Source organism: Balaenoptera ricei, chromosome 20 (genome assembly GCF_028023285.1).
Source record: "Balaenoptera ricei isolate mBalRic1 chromosome 20, mBalRic1.hap2, whole genome shotgun sequence".
NCBI lineage: Eukaryota > Metazoa > Chordata > Mammalia > Artiodactyla > Balaenopteridae > Balaenoptera > Balaenoptera ricei.
The window spans coordinates 51,290,533-51,311,022 of record NC_082658.1 but is presented as its reverse complement, the minus strand read 5'-3'; the positions used below and the strand labels follow the sequence as shown (position 1 = coordinate 51,311,022).

The 20,490-nt window shown below is 38.7% G+C and overlaps 1 protein-coding gene across 1 annotated transcript in view; it reads left to right on the top strand.

The window, feature by feature from the left end:
- METTL16 (methyltransferase 16, RNA N6-adenosine) overlaps positions 1–20,490 on the top strand; it is a 56,959-nt gene that overhangs the window by 19,203 nt on the left and 17,266 nt on the right. Inside the window, exons 4-6 of the mRNA XM_059907428.1 lie at positions 2,370–2,510; positions 4,164–4,279; positions 7,035–7,177. Of these exons, the coding sequence (XP_059763411.1) occupies positions 2,370–2,510; positions 4,164–4,279; positions 7,035–7,177 (400 nt within the window). The remainder of the gene's footprint in view (positions 1–2,369; positions 2,511–4,163; positions 4,280–7,034; positions 7,178–20,490) is intronic.

The window sequence follows — 20,490 nt, the reverse complement described above, 5'->3', positions numbered from 1 at the left end:
GGTGTTCAGTAAATGATTTGTTGAATGTCGATGGATAAATACATCATTCTTTCAACATTCAAAATTCTGAACATCCAATATGAACTAAGCACTATGTAAAAATAATGGGGTTTAACAAAAGTTTTTTTTCTTTTATGTTCATGGCAGAAGATTGGCTGATGGGTTATAAAAAGCTTAAAAAGCTTGAGAGCCTATTTAGTACTTATTTTAATTATGCCCCAAACCCTCTAAAATAACACTTGGGGATATAGGAGGTTAATGGATTTTAGCTCTTCACAAGGGGCACTCTTGCTGAAATCACATTCATTCTAATTAGGGTTTTATATAAATTCTTCCCCCAGACTCCATTAGTTTGCTCTAATTCTATGGGTATACACTTTCCATTTTTATTTATCATTACAAGGATTATTACCCATATAAAAATGTCATTCACGGGCTTCCCTGGTGGCGCAGTGGTTAAGAATCCGCCCGCCAATGCAGGGGACATGGGTTCGAGCCCTGGTCCGGGAAGATCCCACATGCCGTGGAGCAACTAAGCCTGTGCGCCACAACTGCTGAGCCTGTGCTCTAGAGCCCGCGAGCCACAACTACTGAGCCCACGTGCTTCAACTCCTGAAGCCCACGTGCCTAGAGCCCGTGCTCCGCAACAAGAGAAGCCACCACAATGAGAAGCCTGCGCACCGCAATGAAGAGTAGCCCCTGCTCGCTGCAACTAGAGATAGCCCGCATGCAGCAACGAAGACCCAACACAGCCAAAAATAAATAAATAAAAATTTTAAAAAAATGTCATTCACCTTTCAGAGGGGATTAGGATGTTAGAATGCAAGTCTTCTGGTCTTAAGAACTGAGAAACTTGATTTTTTTTGGCGAAGGACAGGTCCTTTACCTGCGTTTATTACCCTCTTGGCACCTGATATTAGGGCAGCTGAGGGAAGGTGTCCTTTTTTCTTTTTCCTTTTAAATGAAATTGAAGTACGAAGAGAGAGGTAGTTGTATGAGAATCAAGGGCCTGGGATCTGGTCTGGATTTTTTTTTCTACAGAGCTGGAAGTGCTACTTAAATTTCCTTAATTTCCTTATTCTGAGTGGCTAGCAGGGGCTAAATAATTGTGAACTCTGAGAGGAGCTTGAGTACCCTTTACCACTCCTTCCTGCACCACCTCCCACATCCCCAAGGAGATGTTTGCCCAGTAGCATCAGGGCCAGGATGCTGTTAGGTAAACATGATAGAAAGTGTAGCAATCACTGTGACTGTCAGAGCTTAAATGTTCTGGCTATCAGTTGTTGTCATGTCTTTTACTGGCCTGTTCTGAGTACTTAATGAGGAAGCAGTAAGATGAGACTGGCTTTCCTCTGGGTTAGGAGTATCTCTGGCCTCCAGCTCTTCCTGCCAAATCCTTAGAAGGCTAGACTGGCACCATGATGTGGTCAGTGGAAAGTGGGAGTGGAATGGCTGGTATGGGCTGACTACTGTGGGCCTCCAAGAAGAACACCAGCTTTCTTCTCTTGAGTATGCTCTTTAGGATCTTATTGGCCAAGATCAGTTAAAGGTTGTAAAAGCAATTATTTGTGGTTAGTATATACTCAAACATATACTCGTCCAGTCTATGGTTAGAGGTTCTACATGCAAGTTTAGGACCAAACCCTAGTTGTCAGAGAGATTTTTGCCTGGACCATTTGCCTTTGAACGTCTCCCTTGAAACTGTGGTGGGGCAAGCCAATGACTGATGTTTTGGATCTGGATCAAGTGTTTTTCCATGTCTCCACATCTAAGAAATGAATCCTCTCTAGTTTTTAGGGTTTTTTTTGTTTTGTTTTGTTTAACTTCTGGTTTCCTTCAAGTAACAACTTGCAGATAGATATGTGGGGAATTGAGTGGTTTAATATTATAAAAATTTTATACCCTATGTATTTTTTTCTGCTTTTGTAGAATGGGATGTATACATTGATCTATTTTAAGATATTACTGTGGTGTTTTAACAAATAACACTGATTTCTTTCAAGAAAATCAAGTTTGTGAGAGATTTAAAATGAAGACTTTTTATAAAGTAAATTAAATTGCTTTGACAATTTTCAGTTAGTCAGTCATGTATTTCTTGATCACCAGCCAATTATGCATACTTCATTTTACATACAGCATACAAAGAAGACAGCAAGGTTTCTACCCTCTAGGAAATTTGAATCTAATTATGAGGTAAGACTAACATACATGAAGCCAGTAGCCACAGTATGTGTGTAATCAGTACCAGCTTGTGGTTTAAGCTGTTAAGGCTATAAGAAATTCTAAGAAGTGAAGAATGGTGTTTTTGCTTGTTGGTCTCACCTTCCTCTCAGGTGTGTGCAATGTGCTTTGAATTCTTATTGTACTAGGTACTGGGGCATCCTGCATCTATCCTTTACTTGGAACAACCTTAAATGGCTGGTATTTCCTTGCAACAGAAGTAGATGACATGTGCTTCAACTATGCAAAGAAGAATGTGGAACAGAATAACTTATCTGATCTTATAAAAGGTTAGCTCTGTAGAATAAATACTCCTTTCAAGCTTTGTTTATTAACCTGTCTTTCTAATTTAACACATCTCATTGTCTTCTGCTTTAATATACAAACTTTGGTAATTTAAAACAGTCTGGTACATTGTAATTTGGTTTGCTGCTTTGTTACCAGAATTAACTCAGAAAGAAACAGAGTAAACATAGTCGATCCTCATAATTTGTGAATTCTGTGTTTGTGAATTTGCCTACTTGCTAAAGTTTGCCTACTAGGGGCTATTTTTAGCCTCCAGATCAATACTCATGGTACTTTTGTGGTCATTCACAGACACGTGCAAAGTGGCAAAAAAATTGAGTCACCCAGCGTGCATGTTCCCAGCTGAAGTTGGACAAGGCAATGTCCTGCTGTCTTGTTTCAGCTCTCATACTGTAAACAAGTGTCCTTTTCATGGTCTGTTTAGTACCACTTTTTTTTTTTTTTTTTGCAGTTTTGTGCTTTTATTGGTGATGTTGCTGTTTATAATGGCCCCTAAACACAGTGCTTAAGTACTGCCTAGCGTTCCTAAGTACAAGAAGGCCGTGATGTGCCTTACAGAGAAAATACATGTGCCAGATAAGTTTCGTTCAGACATGTTATAGTACTGTTGGCCATGAGTTCAATGTTGATGAATCAGTAAGGATATGTATTGATTGGTTGATGAAAATGTTGGGACCAGAGGCTCAAACTTAGCTAATCATGTATTTCTCTTAGGAGCCAGTGGTTCAGTATTCACTAATTCAGGGTTCGTGGTGACTTTATAGAACACAACTACCACTAAAGATGAGAATCAACTGTGTATAAAGTAACCTAGTCACCAAGATTTTTAAGAGGAAGAAAATCCTGCTATTGATTAAACTCTATCGTCTTTTTTATTTCAGTACATGGAACTGTGCTACAAATAGTCAAATCCCCTTAATGCTTAGTTACTTTTTACGTCTGTGCTTATTGTATATATATAAAGGGCTGGGGTTTTTTTTTGTTTTTTGTTTTGTCATTAAAGAGACTTTATGTCTCTCTTTGGAAGAAATAGGCTTTTCTTACTAGTGTTAAACATATCGTAAGGGGAGATATTAATATATTATTAATGAGTTTTTTAGTTATCCATTCCTGTATTACAAATTACTCCAAAATCTGGCGGCATTAAACAATAAACATTTATTAATAATCTCGTGGTTCCTGTGGGTCAGGAGTTTGGGTGTGGCCTAGCTGGTTGGTTCTGGTTCAGAGTCTTTCATGAGGTTGTCATCTGAAAGACTGGGAGTAGAGATGTGCTTTCAGGATGGCTCATTTACATTGCTTTTGGCAGGAAGTTTTAGTTCATTGCCATGTGGATCTCTCGTCAGGGCTACTTGAGCATCATTACAGCATGTCAGCTGACCTCTCCTAGAGCAAGTAGTTCAAGAGACAGGGCAAGGAGGAAGCCATATTGCTTTTTATGACCTAGCGTCAGAAGTGATACCTATCACGCTCATCACATTCTCTTCAGTAAAAGCGAGTCACTGAGTGAAGCTACACTCAAGGAGGGGGAAATCAAACTCTGCCTCTTGAAGGGACTAGTATCAAAGAATTTGTGGACATATTTGAAAACTACCACAGTATTAATAGTAGTTAACAGTCTCTGTTTTTTCTCCTAGTGGTAAAAGTACCACAGAAGACCCTCCTGATGGATGCTCTTAAAGAAGAATCTGAGATAATCTATGACTTTTGCATGTGCAACCCTCCCTTTTTTGCCAATCAGTTGGAAGCCAAGGTAAGATATCTTCTGCTTTAAAGTAGTTGAATATTTAGTTAAGTTTTCCTTGTTTGCAAGATAAGAGCAACTTTTATTTTGGAAGCTGTATCAGTTAGGATGCTTCTGGTATCAAGCACCTGAAAACCCAATTCATATTGACTTAACAAGAAAGTTTATTGGTTTACGTATCTGAGAAATCCAGCAATAGTCTGGACTTCAGGAACAGTTTGATCGAGGAGTTCATGATAGTATCAAGGCTGAGACTCTTGTTTTTTCAGGTTCCCCTTGGCTCTTATTGGGCCCTTGGTTGTTTTTGTTCTCAGACTGGTTTACTTGTGGCAGAGTAATATTTGGGGAGTGGGAGAGGGTGGGAAGAGAGCTCTTTTCTTCCCCAAACCATTTAACATTTGGCTTTCTTCTGATTGGACCAACTTAGGTTACAGTCTACTCTGCTGCATTGGGCTTATTGGCTTAAGGAGAGGGTCACTGTTTTTACTGCCACCTATCATTTGATAGCAAACAAATGTCTTATTTAGTCTTTCCAACTTGAAATGAATATATTCATTTCATGAAATAAAATATATTTGCTTATGAATATGGAAAGAGATGCATTGGCTTAAAAAACTAACCTATTAAAAATCAATAAAATATTATTGATTTAACCTAAGTTTTCCTTCATCTAGAGAAGAATTAATAGACAGTGAATAATATTAATCAGAAGGAAACGGGGGGGTGTGTATGCTTAAAACTTTGGGAGAATAAATTGTTTTTAGAATCACTCAGATACTCTAAAGTACCATTTACATACCTCATAACAAAATAAATTCCAGATGGATTAAATTTGGTTGCGGCGGGGGGAAGTGGACAGAAATTTATTAGCAATACCAACATTCTAGATTGGAACATGAAGTGAAGCAGGATTTAAGAAATCTAAATTTTAGCCTTCAGTGCAGATAAATTTGAGAACTATAGATAAAATAGCCACATCCTGGAGTACATTTCTTTTAAAAAATGTTGAGATACAGCATATATACATAAAAGTACCCATGCCATGCGTGTAAACTGGATTTTCCAAAGTGAATATTCTTATAGAACCAGCATCCAGATGAAGAAATAGACTATAACTAGCACCAGAACTAAATACGTTTTTATAGCAACTTTACTGAAGTACAATTTACGTGCCATCAATTCACCCACTTAAAGGGTAGAATTTAATTATTTTTAGTATATTCACAGAGTTGTGTAGCCATCACCACAATCAATTTTAGAGCATTTTCATCACCCCACACCCCCCCCCACGAAAAAAGAAAAAAACAACCCACACCCATTAGCAATTACTCTCGGTTTCCTTGCAGCCCCCTTAGTCCTAGGCAACCATCAGTCTACTTTCTGTTTCTGTGGAGTTGCCTGTTGCGGTCATTTCATAAAAATGGAATCATATAATGTGTGGTCTTTTGTGACTGACTTCTCTCACTAAGCATAATATGTTTTCAAGGTTCATCCATATTGTAGCATGTATCAGTACTTCATTTCTTTTTATTGCCGAATAATATTCCATTGTATGGAAATATCACATTTTACTGATCCATTCATCTGTTGATGGACATTTGGGTTTTATTCACTTTTTGGCTATTATGAACAATGCTGCTGTGAGCATTCATGTACAAGTGTTGCGTGAACATGTTTTCATTTCTCTTAGGTGTATACCTAGGAGTGGAATCACTGGGTCATATGGTAACTCTATGTTTAATTGTTTGAGGAACTGCCAGGATGTTATCCAAAATGGCTGCACCATTTTTTATTCCCCTATGAGTAGTGTATGAGAGTTCCAATTTCTCCACATCTTTGTCAACACTTGTTTTTATCTGTCTTCTTGATTATAGCCATCCTAGAGAGTATGAAGTAGCATCTCATCATGGTTTTAATGTGCGTGTCTCTGATGGCTAATGATGTGGAACATCTTTTTGTGTGCTTATTGGCCATTTGTGTATCTTCTTTGGAGAAATGCCTATTCAGATCCTTTGCCCATTTAAATTGGGTTATTTTTCTTTTTACTATTGTTGTAAGAATTCTTTATGTATTCTATATGCAAGTCCCTTATTAGATATATTATTTGCGAACATTTTCTCCCATTCTGTGGGTTGTCTTTTCATTTTCTTGATGGTGTCCCTTGCAGCCTGGAAGCTTTTACTTTTGAGGAAGTCCACTTTATCTATTTTCTCTTCTGTTGCTTATGCTTTTGGTGTCATATCTAAGAAACCATTGCCTAATGCAAGGTCATGAAGATTTACTCCTATGTTTTCTTCTAAGAGTTTTATTGTTTTAGCTTTTTACATTTAAATCTTTGATCTATTTGGGTTATTTTTTTATATGGTGTGAGGTAGGAGTGGATTAAATATTTAAATTTTAAAAGTGACACCATAAAATACTAGAAGAAAACAAAAAAATATTTATATAATCTTTGGGTGGAATATTTTCAGTGTATGATACCAAGAGAGAAAAAAGTGACAGAATTGGCTAGATAAAAAGGTAAAACGTTAATATGTTTAATCACAAAGATGGAAGGTAAAGACCCTGGGAGGGAGTATTTGCATGAATGCCATTGTTTCAAATGCCAAGATTATACGATTTTTAAACCCCAAATCTAGCCTGATACCTGGAAACGGAAATTATGTCTAAGCATTCTTGTGTAAAACTAGGTTACAGTCAAAGAGCTGGCCTTAAGGTGTAAAGGTTTTTCACCAGGGTTTGTTGTTGTTGTTATGTTGTTCAGGGAGTAAACTCTCGAAACCCTCGAAGACCCCCACCTAGCTCAGTAAATACAGGAGGAATCACAGAGATCATGGCAGAAGGGGGCGAATTAGAGTTTGTTAAAAGGATCATCCATGACAGTTTACAGCTTCAGAAAAGATTAAGGTAAGTTGGTAATAAGAATATTATCCACTATGTAATTCAGAAAGAAACCGTGTCACTGAGAGGAAACAAAATCACTGTGGTCTGAAGAATAAACAGATAAAACCCGAAAAGGTAGAAGGTCCTACAGTCTGCAAAGACCCTCTTTCTGAGGATGCTCTCATGCCTTTAATTGATTTGTGTTTCCTGTAGTCATCTACAGTGCATGGATAGAAAGAAGGAAAATACCATATGACTGTATTGCTCCCATTAGTATGGTCCTGTGATGGAACAAAACTGATTCAAATATGGCTTTTGATTAGAAAACAGATGGGTTCAGATCTGCCCCATGAACCAGAATAAATTTGTTGCCTAGTCCTTGAAGCAATTTATGTTCTTGGAATCAGTCTCCCAAACGATGACAGATGTGAGCACATTGAGCTGTCAAGAACTTAATGAAGGGAAACTGAGATCACTAACCAGCTCCAGAGGAGAATTAAGTCTATTCATTTTTAAAAGCTAATTATTTCGGACAACACACCTGTCATTAAGCAGCATAAGGTACTCAGAAAGAGCTATTTGTCTCGCTTGACTTCTCACCCTGCCAAGTGTTGGTGAAATGATGGATAATGTGGTAGTTCAGACTAAAAGGGCTTTCAACCCTAGGATTTAGCTTTGTGACATAGAGAAGAATTTTTAAAAATTGTGGTAAAATATGCATAACATAAAATTTACCATCTTAACCATTTTTAAAGTGTACAGTTCAGTAGCATTAAGTACATTCATATTGTTGTGCAGCTAACCTCCAGAACTCTTTCTTCTTGTAAAAGTAAAACTCTGTACCCATTAAACAACTAGTCCCCATTCCCTCTCTTCCCATAACCCCTGGCAACCACCATTCTTCTTTCCATCTCTATGAATTTGACTATTTGAGGTACCTTATGTAAGTGGAATCATATTTGTCCCTTTATGACTGGCTTCTTTCCCTTAGCGTCAAGTCCTCAGTGTTCATCCACGTTATAGCATGTTTCAGAATTTCCTTCCTTTCTAGGGCTGAATAATATTAATATTCCATTGTATGTATATAGCTACATTTTGTTTATCCGTTTATCTGTTGATGGACACTTGGGTTACTTCCACGTTTTGGCTATCGTGGATAATGTGGCTAGGAACATGGATGTGCAAATATTTCTTAAGACCCTGCTTCAAATTCTTTTGGGTGAATACCCAGAACTGGAATTGCTAAGTAGGGAAGCCTTTTTTTTTTTTTCCCCCTTTTGGATTTATAGGTGTTTAAAGCTGCTTATTTTAGTAGGCCAGTTCCAGAATCAACAAATATCCTGATTTGTTAAATGTGAGTTTATTTAAATATGGAAAGCAACTGGATTCTTGGATGATCTGCCTCAGAAAATTTACACAATATTAAAGCCAAAGGTTAATAAATTTTTGCCTTAAATTGATTTCTTCAAAGAAAAATGGTACAGATGAACCTGTTTGCAAGGCAGAAATAGAGACACAGACATAGAGAACAAATGTATGGACACCAAGGGGGGAAGAGAGGGGTGGGGTGAATTGGGAGATTAGGATCGACACATATACACTAATATGTATAAAATAGATAACTAATGAGAACCTGCTGTATAGCACAGGGCACTTTACTTAATGCTCTGAGGTGACCTAAATGGGAAGGAAATCCAGAAAAGAGGGGACATATGTATACATATAGCTGATTCACTTCACTGTACAGCAGAAACTAACACAACATTGTAAAGCAACTATACCCCAATTAAAAAAAAAAAACAAAACATTAGGATGTGAGGAAGAAAGAGCCTTAAGTTATACTGAGCATTGAGAAGAGTCTGAGTAAGTAAAGTAAACTGAAAGCAACAGAGCACTGAGACTCATGACAGTAGGTAACTGGGACCATGTGGCCATTTCAGTATCTGTCAGCTTTTGAGGGAACTGGAGTCATTCAACAAAATGGGGAAGGTTGTTTTCAGGAGCCTATTAATCAGTAAGTTTCTATTATTTCCAAAGTTTCATTTGAACTACAAAAAATATGTTTTAAATGAACACCATTCTAAGAGAGGAAATTGGTCAGTACGTTCCAAGTCCGCCTGTACCTGGCTCTGTGGCAGCCCACAAATTGAATGAAAGGTGAACGTTTGCTGGGAAGGGTAAATTGCTAGAGCCCATCATGTCTCTGAAGAGTCAACCATTTCAAGGTTGGTGTCGCGTATAGGAAAAGTTACCCAGTTACGATTCACATAAAGAAAGGGTTCAGCAGTCTTGTCTGCTCTGTTAGGACTCAGGCAGGTTGAGAGGGAAGATAAAAGGAGGAAAGGAAGAATGAAGTGATTTTCATTGAAGAGAAAATAGAGCAGTGTTTTTTGAAAGAGTTTTGCTCACAAATATTGTTTACAATTTCATGTCATACTTTGGTGACTTTCATTTGTATATGTTACCAGTTCATGTCCTGCATATTTTTGTAGTTGACATAATGTTTATACCACTATGCAACTCTCAAATTTTAAAATGCTGTGGAAACTGCATATTTTGAAGCTATGAAAAATAAGGGATTGAAAACAAGTATTTAAACCCCACCATCTGCTTCTTATGCCCCTCTTGTTCCTGAAGAAATGCAGAAATTAAGCCAAATTTGTAACATTATGGAGTGAAATAAGTTATATTTGTTGGACTGATCTCAGTGATGGCACTCCAGATGCCTCACCTCCCCGTTATGATTCATGCCTTGCCTAAGTCACGCTCAGCAGCAAGTGCAGTTTTGTATCTTAAGGAATTTTGCAGCTGGGAGGCCCTTGAGAGAGAAAGTTATCCAACCTCTTAGTTGTACAGATTAGAAATTTGGGACCCAGATCTCCTAATTCTGGTCCAGTGCTCTTTCCACCACTCTATGTAGCCTCTGTAGCCCAGACTGCAGTTAGACTTCTAAGTACACAGCCTTTTCTTTTCTACTCCTTTTCTTTTCTTTTTTCTTTTCTTTATTGTTGAGGTATAATTGACATATGACATTATTAGACGGCCTTTCTACTGTTGATGAAGATTTTCAAGTGCTTGTCTTAATAGCATTTTCTTTTTTTAGAGACTCACTCACCTAACCTTCTAAATACATTAGCAGACTTTATCAAACCCCTTATGGCCTGGATTTTACTCTTGTCATTGGTTATTAGGTCTATAGCTGATGCCCTTTATGGCAGTGATTCTGTGATTTTTCCAGGAACCAGATTTACCAAGTTCCAACTTAATACTGGTTTTACTCCCTGTTTTTGCTTTTTCCTTTCCATTCCTTACCCCCTGCCAGATGGTGGAGACTTCTTGGGTCTGGGTAAAATCCACATATCTGGTGATGGATAATAAATTAAACAATCTAGGCCTTTTGAAATGTGATTCTTTGACTTTTTTTTTTTTTTTTTTGATGTGGACCATTTTTAAAGTCTTTATTGAATTTGTTACAATATTGCTTCTGTTTTATGTTTTGGTTTTCTGGCCAGGAGGCATGTGGGATCTTAGCTCCCTGACCAGGGGATCGAACCCACACCTGCTGCATTGGAAGGTGAAGTCTTAACCAATGGACTGCCAGGGAAGTCCCTCTTTGACTTATCTTTTAAATTTTTTCTCATTGGTAAAGTGAGATAATAATAGCTACCTCATACCTCATAGGGTAGTCATAGAATTGAATGATTATGTATTTGATGTAATTAAAAATAATAATGAATAGCAAATAGGATCTTTTAAACTCTTGACCATTTTAGGAATCCAGTAGATTTAAATGCTATGGTCTACTGTGTTGAAAGGAAATGTTAAGAGTACTCTGCTATTTTACTTTAATGCAAAGTCCCCCTCCTTTTCTGTTTTTTTCTTAAAACTAGGTGCTAGCATAGTTTTGGGGTGCTGTAAGTGATGGTTGCAAGGAACAATTGTAGGGCTTCCTTGGTGGCACAGTGGTTAAGAATCTGCCTGCCAGTGCAGGGGACACTGGTTCGAGCCCTGGTCCAGGAAGATCCCACATGCCGCAGAGCAACTAAGCCAGTGCACCACAACTACTGAGCCTGTGCTCTAGAGCCTGCGAGCCACAACTACTGAAGCCTGCATGCCTAGAGCCTGTGCTCTGCAACAAGAGAAGCCACCACAATGAGAAGCCTGTGCACAGCAGTGAAGAGTAGCCCCCGCTCACTGCAACTAGAGAAAGCCTGCGCGCAGCAACGAAGACCCAACACAGCCAAAAATAAAATTAAAAAAAAAAAGAACAATTGTAAATTTTATAACTGAGCTTTTAGTTAATTTTCCAGCTGAAAGACTGTCCAGTTCTACAACAAACTTTGACTTACCTTTATAAAAGGGTAAGCCACTTCATTTTCCTTGTCTGTAAGGTTGGGATAATACCTTTTATGGTATTAAATGTTAAAAGAACATAGGAGCCAGCTCCCACATGGTTAAAAGAACAATATGGGACAATATAAGCTGAGAATGAATAATGACAATAATGGATTATAACCCACTGAATAAAGTAAGCAAATAAAATACATAGGGGGATAGAGGAAAAGCTCCTTGTTTACTCTAGAATGCCAACTAATAAATGTAGAAGGAATAATAAAATTAGAAAAATCACTGTTTTGCAGTCATTATAGTAATAATTGATTTCATGGAGGAATCAACAATGGAAAGTTTGAAGAGGAACAGGATATTTTCATAGTTTCAAAGTATTTCCCCAGTTACAAAGTATTTCAGTTACAGAGGGATATATGGTAACTTTATAGTGGAGAGACTGGGGGATACCACCTTGACCAGGTGATCACCTCCTGATGGGGGTCACCTAGAAGGACACGTAGCACCTCTGTGCTCTTCATGCCCAAAATGTTTTACCTGAATCTATGAGGAAATTTCAGAGAAACCAACTTGAGGGATTTTGTAAGACAATTTTTCAAAAATATTAAGGTCCTGAAAGTAAAAAAAGACCACAGAACTGTTCCAGATTGAAAGAGACTAAAGAGACTTGACACGTAAATGAAATGCGTAATCCTAGATTGGATCTTGCATCAGGGGAGAAAATTGACATGAAGGACGTTATCGGGATAATTGGTGAAATTTGAGTATGGACTGTATTCCAGATAATAGTATCGTATGAGTGTTAAATTTTCTCAATTTGATCATTGTTCTGTGGTTATAAAAGAGAATGTCCTTGTTTTGAAAATGTACATGCCAAAATATTTAACATTAGGGGCATGATGATGTCTGTAGCTAACTCTCAAATGGTTTAGAAAAAAACACACACAGAGCAAGCAAATGGGGCAAAGTACAGTGAATCTGGGTGAAGAGTGTACTGGAATCATTTGTACTAACCTTGCAATTTCTATACGTTTGAAATAATTTCAAAATAATTTTTCTTGAAACCTGCTGTCTCTAAGGAATTACTAAATGCTGTAATGAGTGGAGTGCTACTTTCATCATTAAAATAGTATAATGGGTTCAAAATCTCTTGGGTAACTGATCTTCCTTTTCATTTTTTTTTCCTACATGCGTTTTGATTAGTTGTCACAAGATGCCTGTTGAGAGTAGCTAGGATCTAATGGGTAGGCTTTTTTTTTTTCTGGTTGCGTCAGGTCTTAGTTGCCTGCGGCACACAGGATCTTCGTTGAGGCCTGCGGTATCTTTCGTTGCGGTGCGTGGGCTTTTCTCTAGTTGTGGCGCGTGGGCTCCAGGGCAAGTGGGCTCTGTAGTTTGTGGCATGTGGGCTCTAGTTGAGGCGCGCGAGTTCAGTAGTTGTGGCGCACGGGCTTAGTTGCCCCATGGCATGTGGGATCTTAGTTCCCTAACCAGGGATTGAACCTGTGTCCCCTGCATTGGAAGGCGGATTCTTTACCACTGGACCACGAGGGAAGTCCCTCAGTAGGCATTTTTTTAAAAAGTGAAGCTAAAACAATTTTTAATACACCCAATTACTTCTGCTTGTTCTATAAGAAATATAACTTGCAGAAAACAGTTGATATATTGATGAGATTCAATCTTAAGATAGGGAATTCCCTGGTGGTCCAGTGGTTAGGACTCTGCGCTTTCACTGTCAAGGGCGTGGGTTCAATCCCTGGTCAGGAAACTACGATCCTGCAAGCCGTGTGGCCAAAAAAAAGAAAGAAAGAAAAAAGAAAAGATTCACAATATACTACTTAGCTTACAGTAAGGGTTAAAAGAAATGAACTCTGCCAAGCCCATGTTAAGTACCAACGACATATTACAAGCCTGAGTTATTTAAATATTTGCTTCCCTTCATTTCCTGAGGAAATTTGTAGCATCTTTCTTTTGTCTCTGTTCTGGGCCTTTTCTTGGCTTCTGGTGACTCTGATCTAATCTGTTCAGGACATGGATGCAACTACAGATGATCATACTAAGTGAAGAAGTCAGAAAGAGAGAGACAAATACCATATTATATCACTTATATGTGGAATCTAAAATATGGCACAAATGAACCTATCTATGAAACAGAAACAGACTCACTGACATAGAGAACAGACTTGTGGTTGCCAAGGGGGAGAGGAGATGGTGGAGGGATGAAGTGGGAGTTTGAAGTTAGTAGGTGCAAACTATTACATACAGAATGGATGAACAACAAGGTCCTACTGTATAGCACAGGGAACTATATTCAGTATCCTGGGATAAACCATAATGGAAAAGAGTATAAAAAAGAATGTCTGTATGTGTATAACTGAGTCACTTTGCTGTACAGCAGAAATTAACACATTGTAAATCAACTATACTTCAATGAAAAAAAATTTTTTAAAAAATCTATTCAGGAATGCTAATTTTAAAAGAAAGGTGTTAATTAACCTATTTTATACTGTTACTTTGTGAGTACTAATTGCTCTTAATTTCTTTTCCTTCATCTTGTTCCTAACTTACCAAAGGCTTTTAATTCCTGGTTAATGATTTCTCCACTGCCTTTTTAAAGGGAGCATATTCTTTTTCTTCCAAACCTTGTAAAGCCGCCAAATGAAATAGATTATGCTCTGAGTAAATTTACCCAGGTTTGTTTAAAGTAATTTAGGTAGGACAATTATTTATTTGTGTTTTCAAATCAGAAAAAGGATTGTTTAAACAAAAATAAGGATTGTCATCCGTTGTTGAACCCACAAACAATAAAAACAAATAAAATATTGGTTAATGCACACTACTTCTAAAGCAGTATAATAGTTTTTGTCATACTTTTATAATTAATTAGATTTTCATCTGTATTATTTAATGTGTTAGGTTGAACCGTATAAAATTGCCAGTCTTCAACAGTTTCCAACTCATAAAAATGGAAATTTTTTGTAGTTTTAACTTAGCATGTGATTTTAGAGGCTCTTAAATTCACTTAGAGTTTTTGTTACTTTAAAATTCACCTTCATAGTAGCTATTTTGCATACAGACAGATACATATTGAATGTATATCCCCTTAATCTGAAATTTCTCTTTAAAACTAATGTGCAATTAGATGAATTTCAAATGACAGGAGTAATTATGATGCTTGGTGAAAAAAGCAGGATACAGATTATGTATTGCTAGTATAACTAAGCTATGTTATAAAGCAAGAAATATGCAAAACATTACTGTATTGTTAACTATTCTTTATATTTGAAGATATAAGGTACATTATTATTTAGAAATTTATATACTTAAATCAGTTCTACTGAGGTATAACTTACTTACAGTTACATTCTCCAATTTAAGTGTATGATTTGATGCATTTTGACAAATGTGTACATTACCACCACCACAATCAAGATAATAGAACATTTCCATCACTGTAAAAAAGTTCCCTAGTGGCCCTTTGCAGTCTCTTCCCACCCTACCCAGCCTCTAGTGATCACTGATTTTTCTGTCACAGTAGTTGTTTGTTTGTTTGTTTTTTGTTTTGTTTTATTTATTTTTTGGCTGTGTTGCGTCTTTGTTGCTGCGTACGGGCTTTTCTCTAGTTGTGGCGAGCAGGGGCTACTCTTCGTTGCGGAGCACGGGCTCTAGGCACGCGGGCTTTAGTTGTTGTGTCACAGTAGTTTTGCCTGTTTAGACTTTTAAATAAATGGAATCATACAGAATGTAGTTTTTTGTGTCTGGCTTTGTATTGTAAATATTTTAACTTTTCTGTGTATTATGATGTTTTGACCTCTCTGGCTGGGGGAGACTGCCCCTCCCTGGGCTCTTCGCTTCTTAGATATGGCAAAGGACCAGCCTGAGCAGGCCTTGGATCTGCAAGACCAGAGCCCTCCCTCCTCTCTCTGCCCTTTCAGCCCAGGAGGCCATCTTCCTCTGCCTGAGTCATCTCAGGGCTGGGTGCCAGGCAACTGGGGACCACTCCATAGCCCAGAGCCCACGGAGGTTATTCACACTAGCTGATCCTAAAGTGCTGCCCTTGCCCTGCCTGGCCCGTCCTGAGGAGACGCCAATAAAGGCCGTAGCCTAAGCACTCCCCTCACTCCTGTCATCTGCCTCCTGACCACCCTAGTGTCTTCCCCATGTGACCCTGCATGGTGAGTCCTGCCTGTCTCTAGGAGTTGTAAGTATAATAAACTTTGTTTTTTCCTGAGCCTGTCCTCTGTCTCCTCGTGGCTGCGCCTGACTTGCCATCTCATGAAAGAACACAAAACAGGCTTTGGCGTAGCATGTCCATGCATTGTATGAATAGTCTCCCTTTTTATTGCTAAGTAGTATGCTGTTATGTGCATATACCCAATTTGTTAATCCACTCACCAGTTGATGGACATTTGGGTCATTTCCAGGTTTTGGCTAGTATGGATAACACCGCTGTGAACATTTGCGTACAAGTCTTCGTGTGGACTTAAGTTTTCCTCTGTCTTGAGTAAATACCTAGGAGTAGGATTCCTGAGTCAAGTTGCCAGGCTGTTTTCAAGTGGCTGTATGTACTATTTTACATTCTCACCAGCAATGTTTGAGAGTTCCAGCTGACACCATTTGATATTGTCATTCTTTTAAAGTTTATCCATTCTAATGGTTATATAGTGATATCTCATTCTGGTTTTAAGTTGCATTTCACCGATGACCAGTGATGGGGGCATCTTTACATGTGCTTGTTGGTCATTCCCGTATCTCTCTTTCTTTTGTAATAGACTTTTTTTTTTTTAATTTTATTGGATTCTAGTTGATTTACAATGTTGTGTTAGTTTCAAGTGTACATAGACTTTAATTCTTAGACTAGTTTAAGGTACAGCAAAATTGAGGGGAAATTACAGAGATTTCTCATATACTCCTGCCCTACACATGCATAACCTCCCGCATTCTCAGTATTCCTCACCAGAGTGGGATGTTTGTTAAAATTGATGAGCCTACATGGACACTTCATTATCACCCAGAGTCCATCATTTACATTAGGGTTCATCCTTGCTGTTGTATGTTCTGTGAGTTTGGACACATATGTATTTACAAGTATCCACCATTATAATATCATACATAATATTTCCACTGCCTTAAAAATCCTCTATGCTCTATGTATTCACCCCCTTCCCCCCCACCCACTGATCTTTTTATCATCTCTATAATTTTGCCTTTTCCAGAGTGCCGTATAGTTAGAATCATACACTATGTAGCCTTTTCAGATTGGCTTCTTTCACTTAGTCATATGTATTTAAGTTTCCTCCATGTCTTTTCATGGCTTAATAGCTCATTTCTTTTTTTTTTTTTTTAAATTGTCACTTTTTTTTTTTTTTTTTAATTTTGTAGCTACTTTATTTATTTATTTATTATTTATTTTTGGCTGTGTTGGGTCTTCGGTTCGTGCGAGGGCTTTCTCTAGTTGCGGCAAGCGGGGGCCACTCTTCATCGCGGTGCGGGGACCGCTCTTCATCGCGGTGCGCAGGCCTTTCACTATCGCGGCCCCTCCCGTTGCGGGGCACAGGCTCCAGACGCGCAGGCTCAGTAGTTGTGGCTCATGGGCCCAGCTGCTCCGTGGCATGTGGGATCTTCCCAGACCAGGGCTCGAACCCGTGTCCCCTGCATTGGCAGGCAGATTCTCAACCACTGCGCCACCAGGGAAGCCCGCTCATTTCTTTTTAACGCTGAATAATATTACATTGTCCAAATGTACCACAGTTTATTTATCCATTCACCTACTGAAGGGCATCTTGGTTGTTTCCAAGTTTTGACAGTTATGAATAAAGCTGCTATAGACATCTGTGTGCGTATTTTTGTGTGGGCATAAGTTTTCAGCTCCTTTGGGTAAATACCAATGAGCACGATTGCTGGATCACATGGTAAGAGTATGTTTGGAAGACTGCCAAACTGTCTTCCAAAGCAGCTAGACCTTTTTTGCCTTTCCACTAACAGTGAATGAGAGCTTCTGTTGCTCAATATCTTTACCAGCATTTGGTATTGTTAGTGTTCTGGATTTTGGCCATAGGTGTGTAGTGGTATCTCATTTTAATTTCCATTTCCTTGATGACATGTGATTTGGAGCATCTTTTTATATGCCTGTTTACCATCTGTATATCTTCCTTGATGGGTATCTTATTAGATACCCATTTTAAAACCAGGTTTGTTTTCATATTGTTGAGTTATAAGAGTTCTTTGTATATTTCAGATAACAGTCCTTTGTCAGATATGTGTTCTGTAAGTATTTTCTCCCGATCAGTGACTTGTCTTTTCATTCTCTTGACAGTATCTTTCACAGAGCTTAATGAAGTCCAGATTATCAATTCTTTCTTTCATGGATCCTGCCTTTGGTGTTGGCATCTACAAGGTCATTACCAAATCCAAGGTCATCTAGATCTTCTCCTATATTATCTTCTAGGAGTTTTATAGTTTTGTTTTGTTTTTTTTTATAATGTGGATGTCTAGGCCAGCACCATTTGTTGAAAAGACTGTCTTTGCTCCATTTCATTTTGGTTATTAGGAATCTGTGTCCTTTCTTTTTTTTTCTTAGCCTGGCTAGAGGCTTATTGAATTTATTGATCTTTTTAAAGAACCAACTTTTGACTTCATTGATTTTTCTCTGTTGATTTCCTGATTTCAATTTTTATTATTTCTTTTCTTCTGTTTGTTTTGTATTTAATTTGCTCTTTTAGCTTCCTGAGGTGGAAGCTTAGATGATAGATCTTAGATCTTTCTTTTCTTTTTTTTTTTTTTTAAATGTTGTGGAGTGCCACGTACAGGGAAGTGTAGATTGTAGGAAAGCTCAGTGTTGTGTTTTTTTTGTTTGTTTGTTTATTTATTTATTTATGGCTGTGTTGGGTCTTCGTTTATGTGCGAGGGCTTTCTCTAATTGTGGCAAGTGGGGGCCACTCTTCATCGCGGTGCGTGGGCCTCTCACTATCGCGGCCTCTCTTGTTGCGGAGCACAGGCTCCAGACGCGCAGGCTCAGTAATTGTGGCTCACGGGCCCAGTTGCTCTGCGGCATGTGGGATCTTCCCAGACCAGGGCTCGAACCCGTGTCCCCTGCGTTGGCAGGCGGATTCTCAACCACTGTGCCACCAGGGAAGCCCTAGATCTTTCTATAAATTTCCCTCAAGCACTGCTTTCACTACTCACATTTTAACAAGTTGTATTTTCATTTTCATTTAGTTAAAAATATTGCTTAGGACTTCCCTGGTGGCACAGTGGTTAAGAATCCGCCTGCCAATGCAGGGGACACGGGTTCGAGCCCTGGCCTGGGAAGATCCCACATGCCATGGAGCAAGTAAACCCATGCGCCACAACTACTGAGCTTGTGCTCTAGAGCCCACGAGCCACAACTACTAAGCTCGTGTGCCACAGCTACTGAAGCCCGCGCGCCTACAGCCCATGCTCCGCAACAAGAGAAGCCACCGCAATGAGAAGCCCGTGCACCGCAACAAAGAGTAGCCCCCACTCGCCGCAACTAGCGAAAAGCCCACACGCAGCAACGAAGACCCAGTGCAGCCAAAAATAAATAAATAAATTTATTTTTTAAAAAAATATTGCTTAATTTCTCTTGAGATTTCTTCTTTGACCCATGTGTTATTTAGAAATGTATTGTTTAATCTCCAAGTATTTGGGGATTTTCCAGTTCTCTTTCTGTTACTGATTTCAAGTTTAATTCCCTGTGGTGTAAGAGCAGGTGTTGTATGATTTTTATTCTTTAAAATTTGTTAACATGTATTTTACGGCCCAGAACACGGTCTGTCTTGGTGAATATTCCATGTGAGCTTGAGAGGAATGTGTATTCTGCTGTTGTTGGATGAATAGTTTATAGATGTCATTAGAGCCAGTTGATTGATGGTATTGTGAGTTCAACTATGTCTTTACTGATTTTCTGCCAGCTGGATCTGTCCATTCTGATAGAGGGTTGTTGAAGTTTCCATCTCTAGTAGAGGATTCATCCATTTCTCCTTGCAGCTCTATCAGTTTTTGCCTCATGTAGTTTGATGCTCTGTTGTTAGGTACAAACATTAAGGATTGTTAAGTCTTCTTGGAAGATTGTCATCTTTAGCATTGTGTAATTATTCCCGATAACTTGCCTTGGTTTGAAGTCAGCTGTGTCTGAAATAAGTATTTCACTCCACTCTCTTCTTGCTTGCCTGATTTCTTAAGACAAGTTGGATGTAATTCTTTTTTTTTTTTTTTTTTTTTTTTAATAAATTTATTTATTTATTTTGGCTGTGTTGGGTCTTCGCTTCCGTGCGAGGGCTTTCTCCAGTTGCGGCAAGTGGGGGCCACTCTTCATCGCGGTGCGCGGGCCTCTCACTGTCGTGGCCTCTCTTGTTGCGGAGCACAGGCTCCAGACGCGCAGGCTCAGTAATTGTGGCTCACGGGCCTAGTCGCTCCGCGGCATGTGGGATCCTCCCAGACCAGGGCTCGAACCCGTGTCCCCTGCATTGGCAGGCAGACTCTCAACCACTGCACCACCAGGGAAGCCCAAGTTGGATGTAATTCTTATCAGTAGGTAAGGTGTATCTTTTTCTAGCTTCTTTGAGGATTTTTTCTTTATCTTTTTGATTTTCTGTGTTTTAAAAATCACACGCCTAGGTGTAGTTTTCTGGGCGTTTTTTCTGCTCAGTGTTCTCTTAGCTTCCTGGATCTGTGGTTTGTGTCTGACATTAATTTGGGGGAATTCTCAGTCATTGTTTCAGATTCTTCTGTTCTTTTCTCTTTCTTTTCCTTCTAGATTTCCATTACACATATTTTATACCTTTTGTAGTTGTCCCACAGTTCCTGGATATTGTATTCTGGTTGTTTTCCTTTTTTTTTTAAATCAACATTTTAAAAATATATATATATATTTATTTATTTATTTGGTTGAGCTGGGTCTTAGTTGAGGCAGGCGGGCTCCTTAGTTGCGGCTCACCAGCTCCTTAGTTGCGGCACTTGGGCTCCTTAGT